The sequence below is a fragment of the Panthera onca genome, chromosome C2, assembly GCF_046562875.1.
Source record: "Panthera onca isolate mPanOnc1 chromosome C2, mPanOnc1 haplotype 2, whole genome shotgun sequence".
Taxonomy (NCBI): Eukaryota; Metazoa; Chordata; class Mammalia; order Carnivora; family Felidae; genus Panthera; species Panthera onca.
Window position 1 is genome coordinate 152,503,523 of NC_138347.1, and position 16,258 is coordinate 152,519,780.

At 39.7% G+C, this 16,258-nt stretch overlaps 1 protein-coding gene across 2 annotated transcripts in view; it reads right to left on the reverse strand.

Annotated features, from left to right (window-relative positions):
- The window catches only part of OXSR1 (oxidative stress responsive kinase 1), a 101,876-nt gene that overhangs the window by 17,984 nt on the left and 67,634 nt on the right, over positions 1-16,258 (reverse strand). For both annotated transcript variants that reach the window (XM_060638257.3, XM_060638258.3), the window contains 5 exons: positions 15,628-15,737; positions 11,787-11,888; positions 9,616-9,749; positions 2,624-2,672; positions 1,889-1,954 (listed from right to left, as the gene is read on the reverse strand). In XM_060638257.3, the coding sequence (XP_060494240.1) occupies positions 1,889-1,954; positions 2,624-2,672; positions 9,616-9,749; positions 11,787-11,888; positions 15,628-15,737 (461 nt within the window). The remainder of the gene's footprint in view (positions 1-1,888; positions 1,955-2,623; positions 2,673-9,615; positions 9,750-11,786; positions 11,889-15,627; positions 15,738-16,258) is intronic.

Consider the following 16,258-nt stretch of genomic DNA (forward strand, 5'->3'; position numbering starts at 1 on the left):
TCCTCCATTATTAGCATAGCACATTAACTGAAGCCATGCATTTCTCAACTTTTCGAGTCCATCCCTACACTTCACTTATAGTTTGCCTGGTAAAAAAGTCTGGGTTAGTAGAAAAACTTCCTTTCATAATGTTGCACACAACTGCTTCGTTGTGACCTGGCTTCCAGAGGAGCAGTCCGTGATCTTTCCCCTTTCTCTGGAAGCTATGGGATCTTTTTTTTGCCTCCAGTATTCTGAGCTAGCATGGCAATGTGTCTTAGTGCTGGTCTATTTCCATTCATTGCACTAGGGCTCTTTCAATCTGGAAATTCAGGACTATCTGTTTTGGAAGTTTTTCTTGAATTATTTCTTCAGTGATTTCCCTTGTTTTTCTCGGTTCTGCTTTTCTAGAACTCTTTACTCAAAGACTGAACCTTCTCAAATGATCCTCTAATGTTGTTGTCTTTTCCTCCTGTAATCTGTCTCTTGGCCATCTGGGGTCTATTTTCTGGGAAATTTCCTCAGCTGTACCATACAACCTGTGTATTGAATATTTTCATTTCTTCTCTGACGTTTTCAATTTCCAAGAGCTTTTTGTTCATGGAGGTGTCACTGTCTATATGCTCCTCTTCTAAAGTAACAGCTTTAGGGGCGTCTGGGTGGTTCAGTTGGTTAGGCATCTGACTTCGGCTCAGGTCATGATCTCACGGTTGTGAGTTCGGGCCCCACGTCGGGCTCTGTGCTGACAGGTCAGACCCGGAGCCTGCTTTGGATTCTGTGTTTCCTTCTCTCTCTCTCCCTGTACCCCACTCATGCTCTGTCTCTTTCTCTCTCAAAAATAAACAGGTAAAAAACATTTAAAGTAACAGCTTTATTGAGATATAATTCATATACCATATAATAATACCATTTAAGGCATACAATTCCATTTTTTTTTTTTAGTATATTCAGAGTTGTGAAACCATCTCTACAATTAAATCCAGATCACTTTCCTCACTTCCCCACACCGCAAAAAACACCACATAACCATCAGCAGTCACTGCCCGTTTCCGTACAATCCTCCTAGTCCTGGGCAACCTTGCATCCACTTTGTCTCTGTACGTTTGCCTATTCTGGACATTTCACATAAATAGAATCAGATAATATGTGGTCTTTTATAACCAGCTTATGATGAGCATAAGGTTTTAAAGGTTTTACTCACATTAGGACATGTATCAGCACTTCATTTCTTTTTACTGATGAATAAATATTTCATCATATGGACACATGACATTTTATATATCCATTCACCAAGAGATGAAGAATCAGGTTGTTTCCACTTTTTGGTTATTATGAATAATGCTGCTGGGAACATTCCTGTACGCATCTTTGTGTGTACATGTTTTCCATTCTCCCAGGTATGCCTAGGAGTGGAACTCCTCCTATGCTCATATGGAAGCTTTGTTGAGTCTTTTGAGAAACTGCCAGACTACTTTCTAACGTGGCTGCACCACCTCACATTTTCATCAGTAGCACGAGGGTTCCAATTTCCCTACATCTTTATCAACACTTGCTATTGTCTGTCTTTTTTATTATAATCAACCTAGTGGGTCGTCACTGTTTTTGTGTAGTGTGAGGAAAGGGCTCAACTCCGCAATTCACTCTGCTGCCTGCAAACAGTGATTTAACAGAGTCCAGAATTAATTCATCAATTGTGTAACATCCCTTTTCATTCTAGTAGACAGTTCACATAGGCATACTGTGGACTAATGATATTTGATGAATAAAAATATATCAAAGGATGCTAAAGAATTGAAAAAAATGAGTACTATACTATTAACAAAGAATTACTTAACATATACTTTCAAAATGCAGAAGTAAATTTACTCTAACAAATTTCCTAGAAAACTGGAGTTAAATCCCCATTTACCTTTTTAGCTCTTTCAGAAATAGTTGGTGCTCTCTGCAGTATTTTTTCTTGAAGAAACTCTTTATTCTGCAGAGGAAAAATATGTTTTCTTCTTAAAAGAAGCTTTTATTGAACCACAGAAATTGACACAGAATATTCAAGCACAATTAAAATACCATATAGTAACTTTTATAAAGAAGTCTGAGGAACGTTTCCATTCTTTTATTCTGAGATTGAAGCTCCTTTAGTACATTACTACCATGGTTTCACAAACTGAGACAGAGCCTTAGTGTGCTGTATGAATATTATCAATGAAAAGTTTGCTTTACCCTAGGTCCTTTAGGATCATGGTCCCACACTTCCAACTACAGTAACATCACACTTACCCGTTAGCTTTGGGAAATGAGAGTTTTACCAAATTCAGTAGTAAAACCTTTGAACTGAGAGTTCAGTATTTTTCACAGATTGTATTTATAATGGCAATATTCATTGTTCTCGTTCTAAGTTTAACCTGATGTTTAAATTAATTTATATGAAAAACACATTTACCAATTCTAAAGCATGTGTCTTAATTACCAAAGGTTGTACAAATAATGCCCCCAGCAATTACTTGATCTACTTTTCCAAACATCACTTTTGGATCACTTTTCCAAACATTATCATCTAAAGACAAAACAATTTCTGAGCAGTGAATCTAATTTAGGTAGCTGAGGTAGGTCACACGAACACATAAAATCAAAAGTTAGCAGTTCTTACCTTTGCTTTTTGGAAAAATTTGTGCCTTAACAGTTCTGCTGCTGTTGGTCTAAAACCAGAAAAGAACGTTTTAATAGTTAATTCAAGTGTAACTGTGGGTTTCCATCTTCAAAAATGAGAAAATGATTTCTTGAGCAGCAAGATAAAATCTCAGTGTTCTCCACTTTCCTTAACGGGCTAAAAAGCAAAAAGCAGGATAAACTCGGTACAAGACATTGAGTAGAGAAGAAAACCCAAATAGAAATGTTCTGATAATAATTATTGTAGGTTCTTTGCAAAATTCATTAGTGAAATGTTTCTTTTGGAATCATGATTTCTTAGTGGCTTCCAATATACTTGCTATTATTTTCTCAAGAATATTATTTCCCAATAATATAGACAATATCTACTTTAACAAGTCGTAAAAATAAATTTAATCTCACATAGAGGAAATGGACCAAATCAAGCTGCTTCTTGCCATGTGGCTGCTTGCCAGCCTTCAACTTATGTAAATACATAGTCTTAAAAATAGATCTGATGGGGCCTGGGTGGCTCAGTTGATTAAGCATCTTGATTTCAGCTCAGTTTGTGATCTCATGATTGCGAGACTGAGCCCTGCATCAGCCTCAGAACTGGACATGGAGCCTACTTAAGATTCTCTCTCCCTCTCTCTCTGCCCCTCTACTGCTTGCACTCTATCTCAAAACACACACACACACACACACACACACACACACACATGCACGCAAATAGATCTCACAATTTCCTTTAAAAAATTGAAGATTCTAAAAGTAATGTATATATTCCCCAAATTGACTCTAAATTCAGTTTTTAACTGTACAGATAAAGGCATCATCACTGTCAATTGTACAAACTTTTAAATAGTATGTTTGAGAATAAAGAATAAACAATACTACACTTAAGAGACTGGACCTGATTACACCACATATCCCACTATGTAACTCTGAGCAAATCTCTTCTCTAAGGTTCTGTATTACCTACCTGGTCAAGCCCCTGAAGGCAGTGGTTCTTAAATACGACTGTGTACGTACTATTCTATCTGGGAGTTTCAAAAAAAAAATCCCAATGCCCAGGCTGTACCCCATATCAATTAAAGCAGAATCAGTGTGGGGGGGGGGGTGGGTGGCATCAGTAGTTTTTAAAATTTCCCAGGTGGTTTTAATGTGCATTCACACTTGAGAAGAACCAGGGCTTCAAAGAAGATTGAGAAAACAGATTTGAATGTGCTATGCAAACTGAAAGTAGACCTTACCCTTCCTGTGTTATTAATTATTGTACCAAAAAAAAATGTTTTTTAATGTTTATTTTTGAGAGGGAGAGACACAGAGTGTGAGAGGGAGAGGATCAGAGAGAGAGAGGGAGACACAGAATGCAAAGCAGGCTCCAGGCTCTGACCTATCAGCACAGAGCCCGACGCGGGGCTCGAACTCACCAACAGTGAGATCAGACCTGAGCCGAGGTCAGATGCTCAACCAACTGAGCCACCCAGGCACCCCCTCTATGTTCTCATTCAATCAAGATTTCAGTATGGTCAACAGTTTGCACACCACTGCTTCTTATGGTTCATCCCTTTCTTCTAGGTTCATTTCCTTCTTTCTAAAGTTCTCTCTCTCTATGTGTATATATATATGTACATATGTGTATGTACATATATATACATATGTGTATGTACACATATATACATATGTGTATGTACATATATATGTATATATACATATGTGTATATACACATATGTGTATATATATACATATGTGTATATATATATATTTAATCCAAGTTAGTTACCATACAGTGTAATATTAATTTCAGGAAAAGAATTTAGTGATTCATCACTTACATAGAAGTGCTCATCCCAACAAGTGCCCTCCTTAATGTCCATCACATTTATCCCTTCCCCCCACCCACCTCCCCTCCAGCAACCTCAGTTTGTTCTCTGTATTTAAGTCCTACGGTTTGTCTCCCTCTCTGTTTTTATCTTAATTTTGCTTCCCTTACCCTATGTTCATCTGTTTTGTTTCTTAAATTCCACGAATGAAATTATATAATATCTGTTTTTCTCTAACTTATTTCGCATAGCATAATACAGTCTAGTTCCATCCACGTTGTTGCAAATGGCAAGATTTCACTTTTTGATTGCTGAATATATATGTATATATACATATATATGTGTGTGTATATATATGTATATGTATGTATATACACACACACACATATACACACACACACACACACACACACACACACACCCCACATCTACTTTATCCATTCATTAGTCGATGGACATTAAGGCTCTTTCCATACTTTGGCTATTGTCGATAGTGCTGCTATAAACACTGGGATACACGTGCCCCACAGAATCAGCATTTTTGTATCCTTTAGATAAATACATAGTAATGCAATTGCTGAGTTGTAGGGTAGTTCTATTTTTAAATTTTTGAGGAAGCTCCACACTGTTTTCCAGAGCGGCTGCACCAGTGTGCATCCCCATCAACAGTGCAAGAGGTTCCTCTTTCTCCTCATCCTCGTCAACATCTGTCGTTGCCTCAGTTGTTAATTTTAGCCATTCTTACAGGTTTGAGGTGGTATCTCATTGTGGTTGTGATTTATATTTCCCTGATAATGAATGATAATGATAAAGTAAAATTTACAGGAGTTCTTTGATAAAACGTGATTGGAAATTTTTGTCTGAAAAAAATCTCAATTTCATGCTTATTCTTGAATAAGAGTTTGACTGGATGGAGAATTCTGGGTTAACAGTAATTTTCTTTCAGCATTATTCCGGTATATTCTGGCCTCAACTGATTATTATTGGGAAAGTGGCTATCAGTCTACCTACTATTCCTCAGTAGGTAATCTGCCCCCTCAGTTTGCATTTAATAGATTCTCTTTGCCTTTGTAGTTTCATGACTTGTGTACAAATGGGAAAAGGGAAATACCGCTTGGAATTTGGGGGGATGGTTCTTTAATCTGAGGATATAGGTATTTCATCAATTCTACAAAATTCTCAGCCATTATTTCTTTGAATATTGCTTCTCCCATTCTCTCTAATCTCTCCTGGAAAGTCTCTATATGTGCATGTGTATGTATATACACGTGGATGTACATATGCATGCATGCACATGCGCACGCGCGCACACACACACACACACACACACACACTGAACCTTCTCATTCTGTCTCCCAAATGTTCATCATTCTTTTCTATTTCCATTTTTAAGTTTTTTTTTTTAACGTTTATTTATTTTTGAGACAGAGAGTGACACAGCATGAACGGGGGAGGGTCAGAGAGAGAGGGAGACACAGAATCTGAAGCAGGTTCCAGGCTCTGAGCTGTCGGCACAGAGCCTGACGCGGGGCTCAAACTCACAGACCGCGAAATCATGACCTGAGCTGAAGTCGGGAGCTTAACCGACTGAGCCACCAGGCACCCCTCTATTTCCATTTTTAAAAATCTTTCCGTGTTGCATTCTGAGCCATTTCCTCAATATAGTGTAGTGTGATTGAGTAAGAGCAGGAACTCTACAGTCAAATTGTATGGGTGGCAATTCTAGCTCCAACATTTTCTGGCTGTGTGACTTTGGGCAATGGTACTTAACCTATGTTCCAGTTTCATTCGTAAAACAGCGAAGATAATAGTGTCATCCTCAAGGGATGATATATGTTAAGATGATGTATGTCCAGTGTTTACAACACTACCTGGTAACTTGATTAGGAGTCAATAAATAATTCTCTTTTTTGTGTGCTTTACTGGCTGTTCTATTTAACCAACCCATCTAAGTTTTTTTCTGAACTTGGAAATGTTCTCAACAAGGTATAATTTTGGCTTACAAACTGGAAATAGATGTTCTACAGCTTCTAGATATTTTTCTTTTTTAAAAAACTTTTTTATTTTGAAATAATTTTAAGCTTATAGGAAGATGCAAAGATACTACAGTGTTCCTACATGCCTGTCACCAGCTTCCCCTAATGCTGACATTTTATATAACCATGGTATAATTATCAAGATATTAACTAAACTAAAAATATTAACATTGCTATACTATTATAGAATTTATTTTTAAAAATATTTATATTTATTTATTTTTGAGAGAGAGCCCGTGCCCATAAGCAGGGGAGGGGCAGAGAGAGAGAGTGGGAGATACAGAATCCTAAGCAGGCTCCTGTCGGCATAGAGCCCGACGTGGTGCTCAAAGCCACAAACTGTGAGATCATGACCTGAGCTGGAGTCCGACACTTAACTAACCCAGGCGCCCCAATTACAGTCTTTAATATATTAATATTGGTATAACACTATAAACTATAGACTTTATTCAGATTTCCCCAGTTTTTGCTCTAACGTCGTGTGTCTGTTCCGCGATCTGATTAAGGACACCACGTTTCAATTAGTCTTCATGTTTTTTTATCTCCTCCAATCTGGGATGCTTCCTCAGTCGTCCCTTTCCTTACTTGTGAAGAGTGCTGGTCAGGGAGTCTGTAGCTTATTCCTCAATTTGGATGTGTCTGATGTTTTCTCACTACAGACTGAAGTTAAAGATTTTGGGAAGGAACGTTTCAGAGGTGATACACCCTGCACCTTGTATCAGGGAGCATATAATAATCAATATGCCTTCTTACTGGTGAGGTTAACCTGGATCACTTGTGACAGAGGTGTCCACCAGGCTTCTCCACTCTGAAGCTACTATATTTCCTTTTTCATACTCGATTCATCAGAAGCAAAACACTAAGTCTAGCCTACGCTCAAGGCAATCCATTAAATTTTACATTTTTGTTACTTTATTTTTCATTGCTAAGCAGCTTTGTTTGTTTTCTTGGTCACAGTCATATCCTTTTCTTATGGTTTTGATTTCTTCCATTAGGATTTTAATTATTATTTCTTCTTAAATTTTTAACGTTTTTATTTATTTTTGAGACAGAGAGAGATAGAGCACAAGCAGGGGAGGGGCAGGGAGAGAAGGAGACACAGAATGCGAAGCAGGCTCCAGGCTCTGAGCTGTCAGCACAAAGCCCGATGTGGGGCTCGAACTCATGGACTGTGAGATCATGACCTGAGCTGAAGTCGGACGCTTAACCGACTGAGCCACCCAGGCGCCCCAATTATTTTAAATATACTTATTTTATAGATTCTTCAGGTATCTCTGCATTATCCAAAGCTTCTGGAGCACGGATTCTCCTGTTCGCTGTGTCTGCAGACTCTAGTTTGCTGTGTACTATCTTACTGTGTGTTTTATAATTTCGGATCGTGATCTCTTCAATGGGGCATTATTTGGAGGAACCTCACGGACCTCGAGTTTCGAACAGTTCGAACAGTACAGTTTTCTAGTTGCTTCTGTCAGAAATAAAATTGGCTTGGCAATAATTCTTTTTGACTCTTTAATCTTGTGGGTTCCTGGATAATATGGGTAGTATAAATTCAGACTGTCAACCTACACAATGTCCAGGTCAGAGGATTTGATTATTCAAGACGAGTTTTTGGTGTGTCTTTGTGATGATGGACACATATTTTGTTTTCTGGTCCATCCTTTTACTCAGAAGGCTGACTTGTGGAGGTCTTAGTCTGAAGCAGGGATCTCAGTTCAGATCCCCAATGGCTGGACCCAAGATCTCATTTCCAGTCCCACGTGGGAGTTTGAAATCTAACCGAGTAGGTTATTAAAAGGAACAGTGTCCCACTGAGGGCAGCCACAGGAGTGGTTCATGATATTTCTTCCCTGATTTGTTTTTTTTTTTTAAGTTTGATAAATTTGTTCAGCATTTATAGGTGCTTGTGACAAAGTCTGTTATTTTAGTTAATTAACTAAAGCAGAAGCAAAAGTCTCCTATCTTTTATACCAATTTGTTCAGAAACAAAGTTCTAATGGCACAAGTTTGACCTTTGCTACCTATTTTTCTTACCTTTTCTAATATTTCCAACAATAAACTCTGAAGCCCCATTAAGTATACTGAAGACATGACTTCGATTGAAATCTTTTCTATTTGTTGATCTTCACAGAAATCAAAATTTAAAAATTCTTAGTGCTAAAAAACTGAGTGGAATATGTACGTGAAACAGAAAAATGAGATACAGAACAAAATGAACCCTAGTTCAGAATCAGAAGTTTTGGATTCAAGTCCCACCTCAATGACTAGGTAGCTCATTGACCTCACAGATAAAAGGTTGTACTCAGTGACTTCCAACATATTTGATTCTGTTTAATTCATAAAGATACACACATTAGATGATCATGTTTATTCACTTATTGGCATCCAATCTGTCTAGTGTTACCAAGTAAGGGCTATGAATTTTTGGTATGATTACTAAAATCTTTCCAATAAGGAAATACATATATGATTACATGGCCTTAGATATAACATTGGCTATGTGTATTTCTTTTGTTATTAAAATTGTAAACAGGGGCGCCTGGGTGGCTCAGTCGGTTGAGCGTCCGACTTCGGCTCAGGTCACGATCTCGCGGTCCGTGAGTTCGAGCCCCGCGTCGGGCTCTGTGCTGACATCTCGGAACCTGGAGCCTGTTTCAGATTCTGTGTCTCCCTCTCTCTGACCCTCCCCCGTTCATGCTCTGTCTCTCTCTGTCTCAAAAATAAATAAACGTTAAAAAAAAATTAAAAAAAAAAAAAAATCGTAAACAGCATTAAGATACTTGTTTGCTCATAACTTTTAAGTACAAGCTGAAAACAAGTCCTTCCACTAACTTGGCATTTTATTAACACAGAGAGTTCACAATGTACAGATTTATAAAAACGTAACCAGGAAATAGCTGAACTATTTAGAGTATACACTGTATACTAAAAAGAAGGGAGAAAGTAATTAATTTCATTTCCAATCTAGTGTAATAGTCTCTGTATATTTTTTCTAAAGTTTATATTTAAATAAATATATGTGAATATGCAGAAATAATTTTGTGCACATGAATGTAGGTATGTGATACTTAGACTTCCCATAATGGTTCACATATTTCATGAAGACAAACGTAACCTTTATCTCATATTTTACCTTTTTTCTGGATCCTTTTGAAGGCACAATGAAATCATTTTCCTAAATGATTTTCCATATTTTTTCAGCATTTCTTTATCTTGAACCCCAGTTTCCAGAGAAGGAGGATCATTTTGTAGTGTCAGCATTAAAACCTGGAAGAATTTTCGATACAACATAAACTTGTGAAAATTCAGTAAAGTACTGTGGCCAAGATTCTTCAATATAGACAACCTCACAATACATGAGGCTATATTTTCTGAAAGTTCACATCTAGACCAGTTGTTTGGAACACTGTTATTTAGACCTTTTCCACACAAACAATATCCTACAGACAGTTGGTTTCCCAGGTAACAGTAACTGTTGCAAGGGCTCAACGGTATTAGCAATGAATGTCCTTTAGTTAGAAACCTTTCTTCACAGGGCGCCTGTGTGGCTCAGTCTGTTCAGTACCTGACTCTGGCGTAGATCGTGATCTCATGGTTCCCTCTCTGTCCCTCCCCTGCTCACCCTCTCTCTCTCTCAAAATAAAGAAACATTAAAAAACAAAACAAACACAACACCCCTTTCTTCAAGTCCTCTGTCCCCTTCTTCCTTCCTCCTTCCTTCCTTCCTCTTTTCTTTCTTTCTTTCTTTCTTTCTTTCTTCCTTTTTCTTTCTTTCTTTTTTCTTTCTTTCTTTCTTTCTTTCTTTCTTTCTTTCTTTCTTTCTCTGTTTCAAGAGCAAGAAGGGGAGGGGCAGAGAGAGACAGAGAGACAGAGACAGACAGAGAATCCCAAGCAGGCTCTCCACTGTCAGCACAGAGCCTGATGTGGGGTTTGAACTCATGAACCACGATATAATGACCTTAGCTGAAATCAAGAGTCAGACACTTCACCAACTGAGCCACTCAGGCTCTTCCTCTGTCCCCATTCTTATACTGCCAAACTACTTTAAAAAAAAATGTAAAGTCAGGGCGCCTGGGTGGCTCAGTCGGTTGAGCACCCAACTTCAGCTCAGGTCATGATCTTGCAGTTCGTGGGTTCAAGCCCGGAGTCAGGCTCGCTGCTGTCAGCCTGTCAGTGTGCAGCCCGCTTGGGATCCTCTGTCGCTCTCTCTCTGCCCTGCCTCGCTTGCACTCTCTCAAAAACAAACATTTAAAAATAAATAAATAAATAAATAAATAAATAAAGTAGAATCCTAGCAAAATAATAAAATAAAATAAAATAACAAGTAAAACCATGGCTGATTTTACCTATTCCTGGCTCTGTTTTAACACGACCCCTAGTAATCTGGCCTTCTCTTCCCAGAACTCCTCCAGCACTTGGATCCCAGAAATCGCTGATGCTGCCTACTTAATAGAGCTACGGCCTTTTTCACTTGTCAGTCTTCCACCTTCTCTGCAGTAACTGACTATTTTGATTATTCTGCCCATCCTAAATCTCTTCCTTCTCTGACTTTCATGGCAACATACTAGCTTGATGCACTGAGGTGTAAGTAATGAAGGTCATATCTATGTGGTGGGATTGGGGGTGATTTGTGTTTTTCTAGACTGTGTGACTTTTTTATAAAAGCATAAGCCATTTTTCTTTTGTTTTTTTAAGTGTATTCATTTGTTTTTGAGACAGAGAACACAGTGGGGGAAGGGCAGAGAGAGAAAGGGAGGGAGGGAGATAGAGAATCCGAAGCAGGGTCCAGACTCCTAGCTGTCAGTGCAGAGCCTGACATGGAGCCCAAACCCCTGAACTACAAGATCATGAGCTGAGTGGAAGTCGGATGCTTAGTCGACTGAGCCACCCTGGCACCCCATAAGCATAAGCCATTTTTCTAAACACAAAGTCAACACTACTTTAAAATAAAATAGGGAATAAAAAGGGGTTGTAGTTAGAATTAACACTTGCTTTTCAGATTCAATTTATATTTTACTGAAATGGACTTACTAAAAGCTGGAGGTATTTCTCATTCCGAGCAAACAGGCTAACATGTATATGTTTGGCTACAATTCTGGAGTCACTGCCGGCAATGGATGAAAAGTAAACCCCATCTCCTCCCCCACCTCCTTTTGAGAAATAAACCATTCCTCTGTCCTCAAAATAGCTTCCCACTTTACAGTTATAAAAACTCATCCTTTTCAAATCCATTCACTCCTAGGATTAGCCTCTGCAAAGAAACTGGGACATGGGCTGGGGTAGGATGTTGACTGTGAGCCTCACCTTCATTGGTGGATATTTATGATAAGGAGCTGCCCCGGTGGCCAGTTCAATTGCTGTGATCCCGAAACTCCAGATGTCCGCTTTGAAATCATAGCCTCGGACCTGTAAAGAACATAAAGGTGTACATGATTACTTGTGCCACCCTAAAAGCACTTTTATTTTATTTCTCTTTTTAGTAATCTCTACACCCAGCCTGGGGCTTGAACCCACAACCCCGAGATCAAGTGTTACATGCTCTTATGACTGAGCCGGCCAGGTGCCCCTAAAAGTACTTTTAAAAGGAAGCTTCTAGGGGCGCCTGGGTGGCTCAGTCGGTTAAGCGGCCGACTTCGGCTCAGGTCATGATTTTGCGGTCCGTGAGTTCAAGCCCCGCGTCAGGCTCTGTGCTGACAGCTCAGAGCCTGGAGCCTGTCTCAGATTCTGTGTCTCCCTCTCTCTGACCCTCCCCCGTTCACGCTCTATCTCTTTCTGTCTCAAAAATAAACGTTAAAAAAAAAAAATTAAAAAAAGTAAAAAATAAAAGCTTCTAATATGTATCAAGAACCACGAAAGTGTTCATAAGCTTTTTTTAATTAAAAAAAATTTTTATACTTATTTATTTTTGAGAGAGAGAAACAGAGCACGAGCAGGAGAGGGGCAGAAAGAGAGGGAGACAAGAATCTGAAGCAGGTTCCAGGCTCTAAACTGTCAGCGCAGAGCCTGACGTGGGATTCGAACCCACAAACCATGAGATCATGACCCGAGCTGAAGTTGGACGCCCAACCAACTGAGCCACCTGGGGGCCAAGTTTTAAACCATCAAAGTAATCTAGAGTAAGCAAAAGCTAACTATACTTGGTAACAGAAGAAGAAAAAGCAATCCCAATAAATGTTCCCCAGAAATGGTGAAATTAAGTATGGGATACTCAGTTAAAAGAAATGTTACATAGTCAACTAAAAGCAATGTAAATGAATTCTATATGAAAATATGGAAAATCACTTGTGATAAAGCATTTACGAAGAAAAATGAATACAAAATTCTTCACAAGTTTTGATACTATTATAAAAGTACATCAACTATGTTTTTTAAAATTTTTTTCTTAAAAAAACATTTTTTAATGTTTATTTTTGAGAGAGACAAAGTGTGAGCGGGGGAGGGGCAGAGACAGAGGGAGACACAGAATCTGAAGCGGGCTCTAGGTTCTGAGCTGTCAGCACAGAGCCTGATGCGGGGCGTGAACCCATGAACCGCAAGATCATAACCTGAGCCGAATCAGACACTTACCCGACTGAGCCACCCAGGGGCCCCTCTGTTTGGTTTTTTTAGAAAAAGAACTAGAACAAAATTGTTAGGCAGTAGTGGTAAGTCCTGTTTTCCAAATTTTCTATGTTACGGTATTGTTTTATCCTGTTATGGTACTATTTTAACCTGTTCCATAACTTAAAATGAAAAAAGATACAAGGGGTGTGAATATTTTCAAAGTTCTTAATGTGACCATGTTGCCAAATTTCTTTCCTTTTATACTGGCATGAGCACATTATAAAATTAAATATTTTCATTTTCCATCCTAAGCAACACAGGAGAAGAAATGGGTTGGTGGGGGTGGGGTAGGGTGGGGTGTGGTTTGAGACCTGGAATTAAAGCTCCATATGATGTGCTGCCTTGACATCCAGTAAGGAGGTGGGCCTCTAATGAGCCAAGTGCAAGTTCCCCTCTCCAGTCTGTTCCCGAGGGTAAAGTCCCCTAGCCCAACAACCTTGTTTATCACCTGGACAAGCAAAGTTCCTGCTTAGCCTTGAGTAGCAGGCTTCAGCTCCCGACCAGCCCTCAGAGTTAACCATATGAGCCAATCACACCCTCGCAAGGAAACCGAGGAGCACCTCGCTCTCTCGATACTACAAAGCCTGTTTCCCACAGCAACTGTTTATTCACTCTCTTCCTGAATACAGCCCCATGTGACATGCAGTGTCCTCCTCCCTGAACCTATGTGTATATGCGACTAATAAACTGCTGTCGGTCTCGCAGGCCCAGAACCAGGTGTTGTGTCCCTAGGGTGGGAATGCTTCCCTCACCAACAGGGCGAATACAGGCATTATAACGGAGTGAAAGTGAATTCGGTTCTACAATACCAACTCTGATGTATTTCTAGGACATTTAGGTAAAACATCTATAGGGATCTGGAAACCTCCACCTAGAGGCTTAGGAAATAGGACTGGCATGATATACTTTAGAAAATATAATAGGTGAGGGCGCCTGGCTGGCTCAGTCGGTTAAGCGTCTGACTTCAGCTCAGGTCATGATCTCACGGTCGGTGAGTTTGAGCCCCGAGTCGGGCTCTCTGCTGTCAGTGCAGAGCCTGGAGCCTGTTTCAGATTCTGTGTCTCCCTCACTCTCTGCCCCTCCCCCGGTCACGCTCTGTCTCTATCAAAAACTGAATAAATGTTAAAGAAAGAAAGAAAGAAAGAAAGAAAGAAAGAAAGAAAGAAAGAAAGAGAAAGAAAAAAAGGAAAGAAAGAAGACATATTAGGTGGGAAGTGGAGATGAGACACATTAGTGAGAGAAGAATTCGAGAACAAGGTCCTGGGACATAGAAGGAAAGACAGAAAAGAAGTCAGAGAAACGGCCTGACAGGTAGGGGAAGAATGGGGAAAACTACACTAGGGAAGCTGAAGACGTAAATCAAGGTGGAAAGGTCCAAATGCTTCAAATGACAGGACAACAAACAAGTAAAACAAGGAATAAGGAATGAGCATAATTTGAGAACAGCAGAGTATCCGTAAGGTGGCTAGATGAGTGACATCTGACTGCAGTTGTTTCAGAGCAAACGGAAATGGAGTTGTGGGCAAAACCAGTCCTCCAAAAACCAGAGCAGTGAAACTACACGTACAAAGATTAGGTCATTTAATTTGTAAAGCGGAAACTACTATCGAACCAGTCTTCATTATATTATTGCTTAGGTTGTGTGTGGTAGAAATCCTGAGTTGTATGTATCATTTACAAAGATCTACAGGCTTTTTGCTGTTGTTGTTAACGGTGGACGGATCCTTAACCAAGGAACAGAGACACGGATCTCCCAGAGTTAGTGTAGCACATGTATCCCCTACTTTTTTTTTTTTTTAATGTTTGTTTATTTTTGAGAGAGACAGAGACAGAGTGTGAGCAGGGGAGGGGTGTGAGTAGGGGAGGGGCAGAGAGAGAGAGGGAGACACAGAATCCGAATCAGGCTCCAGGCTCCGACTGTCAGCACAGAGCCCGACGCGGGGCTCGAACTCACAGACTGTGAGATCATGACCCAAGCCGAAGTCGGACGCCCAACCGACTGAGCCACCCAAGCGCCCCTGTATCCCCTACTTTTTAAAGGTTCCCGTTAAGTCACCTGGCCTCTATGGAAGACCTACAGCAGTGCCTGTTTACTGAAAGAAATCCGGAGGATTTCTACTTTTGTGAAAAAGGCAAAAAGCGAAAACGGCATCAAGCGTTTGCTCCTATAGCCAGCCGTCACGGAGGCAGTGCGCAGAACAGCGAGACTGGCGCCACCCAGCTCCTTCCCCAGTGTGTGCACATCTGCTCTTTATCTCCATTTATTTTGTGCATCCAATAGCAAGATGTGTTCTCTGCTTTCAGAAAAGCCTAAAAGAAGTTATTTCTTAGGTCTGGGAACGCTAAACAATTTTTCCAGATAAATTAATGGTAATTGCTCCTTCGTTTTGCACCATTTCAGCTTATCAAAGGTTTCACAGGAACAAACTGCTTTGCCTTAGTGGGGGAACCTGTATACCAAACAGAAGCAAACACTACTCCGTTTTTTCCATTCTGTAACAAAACCCTAAGCCATTTTTAAAAGACAAAAGACAAAGAGTACCTGTTCCATAACTTCAGGTGCCATCCAGCAAGGAGTTCCAACAAAGGTCTTTCTCACTTTATTTCGGGTAATATCACCACCAGTTGCTAAAAAAGCACTAACCCCAAAGTCTGAAATAGATATAACGGCAAGGTATTAGAAATATGGCAACTAACACAAGTAAATAGGAAAATAATATAGTTGTAGTCCTATCCACAAACAACACATTTTCTCTTCTTTCCACTGAGGTTCTTGACTAGATTAAGACACAGTTTAACACAGACCCATCCCAACAGATTTTCATCCTTGCTCCAATCCATTCTATTAGCGTAGTCCTTCCAGACTAAAAGTCTATACCCATTAACAGTAACCCCTCCTTCTCCTCCCCAGCCGCGGGCAACCATCATTCTAACATTCGGCTTCTATGATTTTGAATACTCTTAAGGACCTCAAATAAATAAAATCATACGCTATTTGTCTTTTGTAGCTGGGTTATTTTACTGAGTATAATGTCCTCAATGTCCATCCATTTTGTAGCATATGACAAAATTTCCTTACTTTATAGGCTGAATAATATCCCACTGTATGCATATACCATATTTTGTGTATTCTTTCAATCGCTGAGGGACATGTGGGCTGCTTCCACATTTTG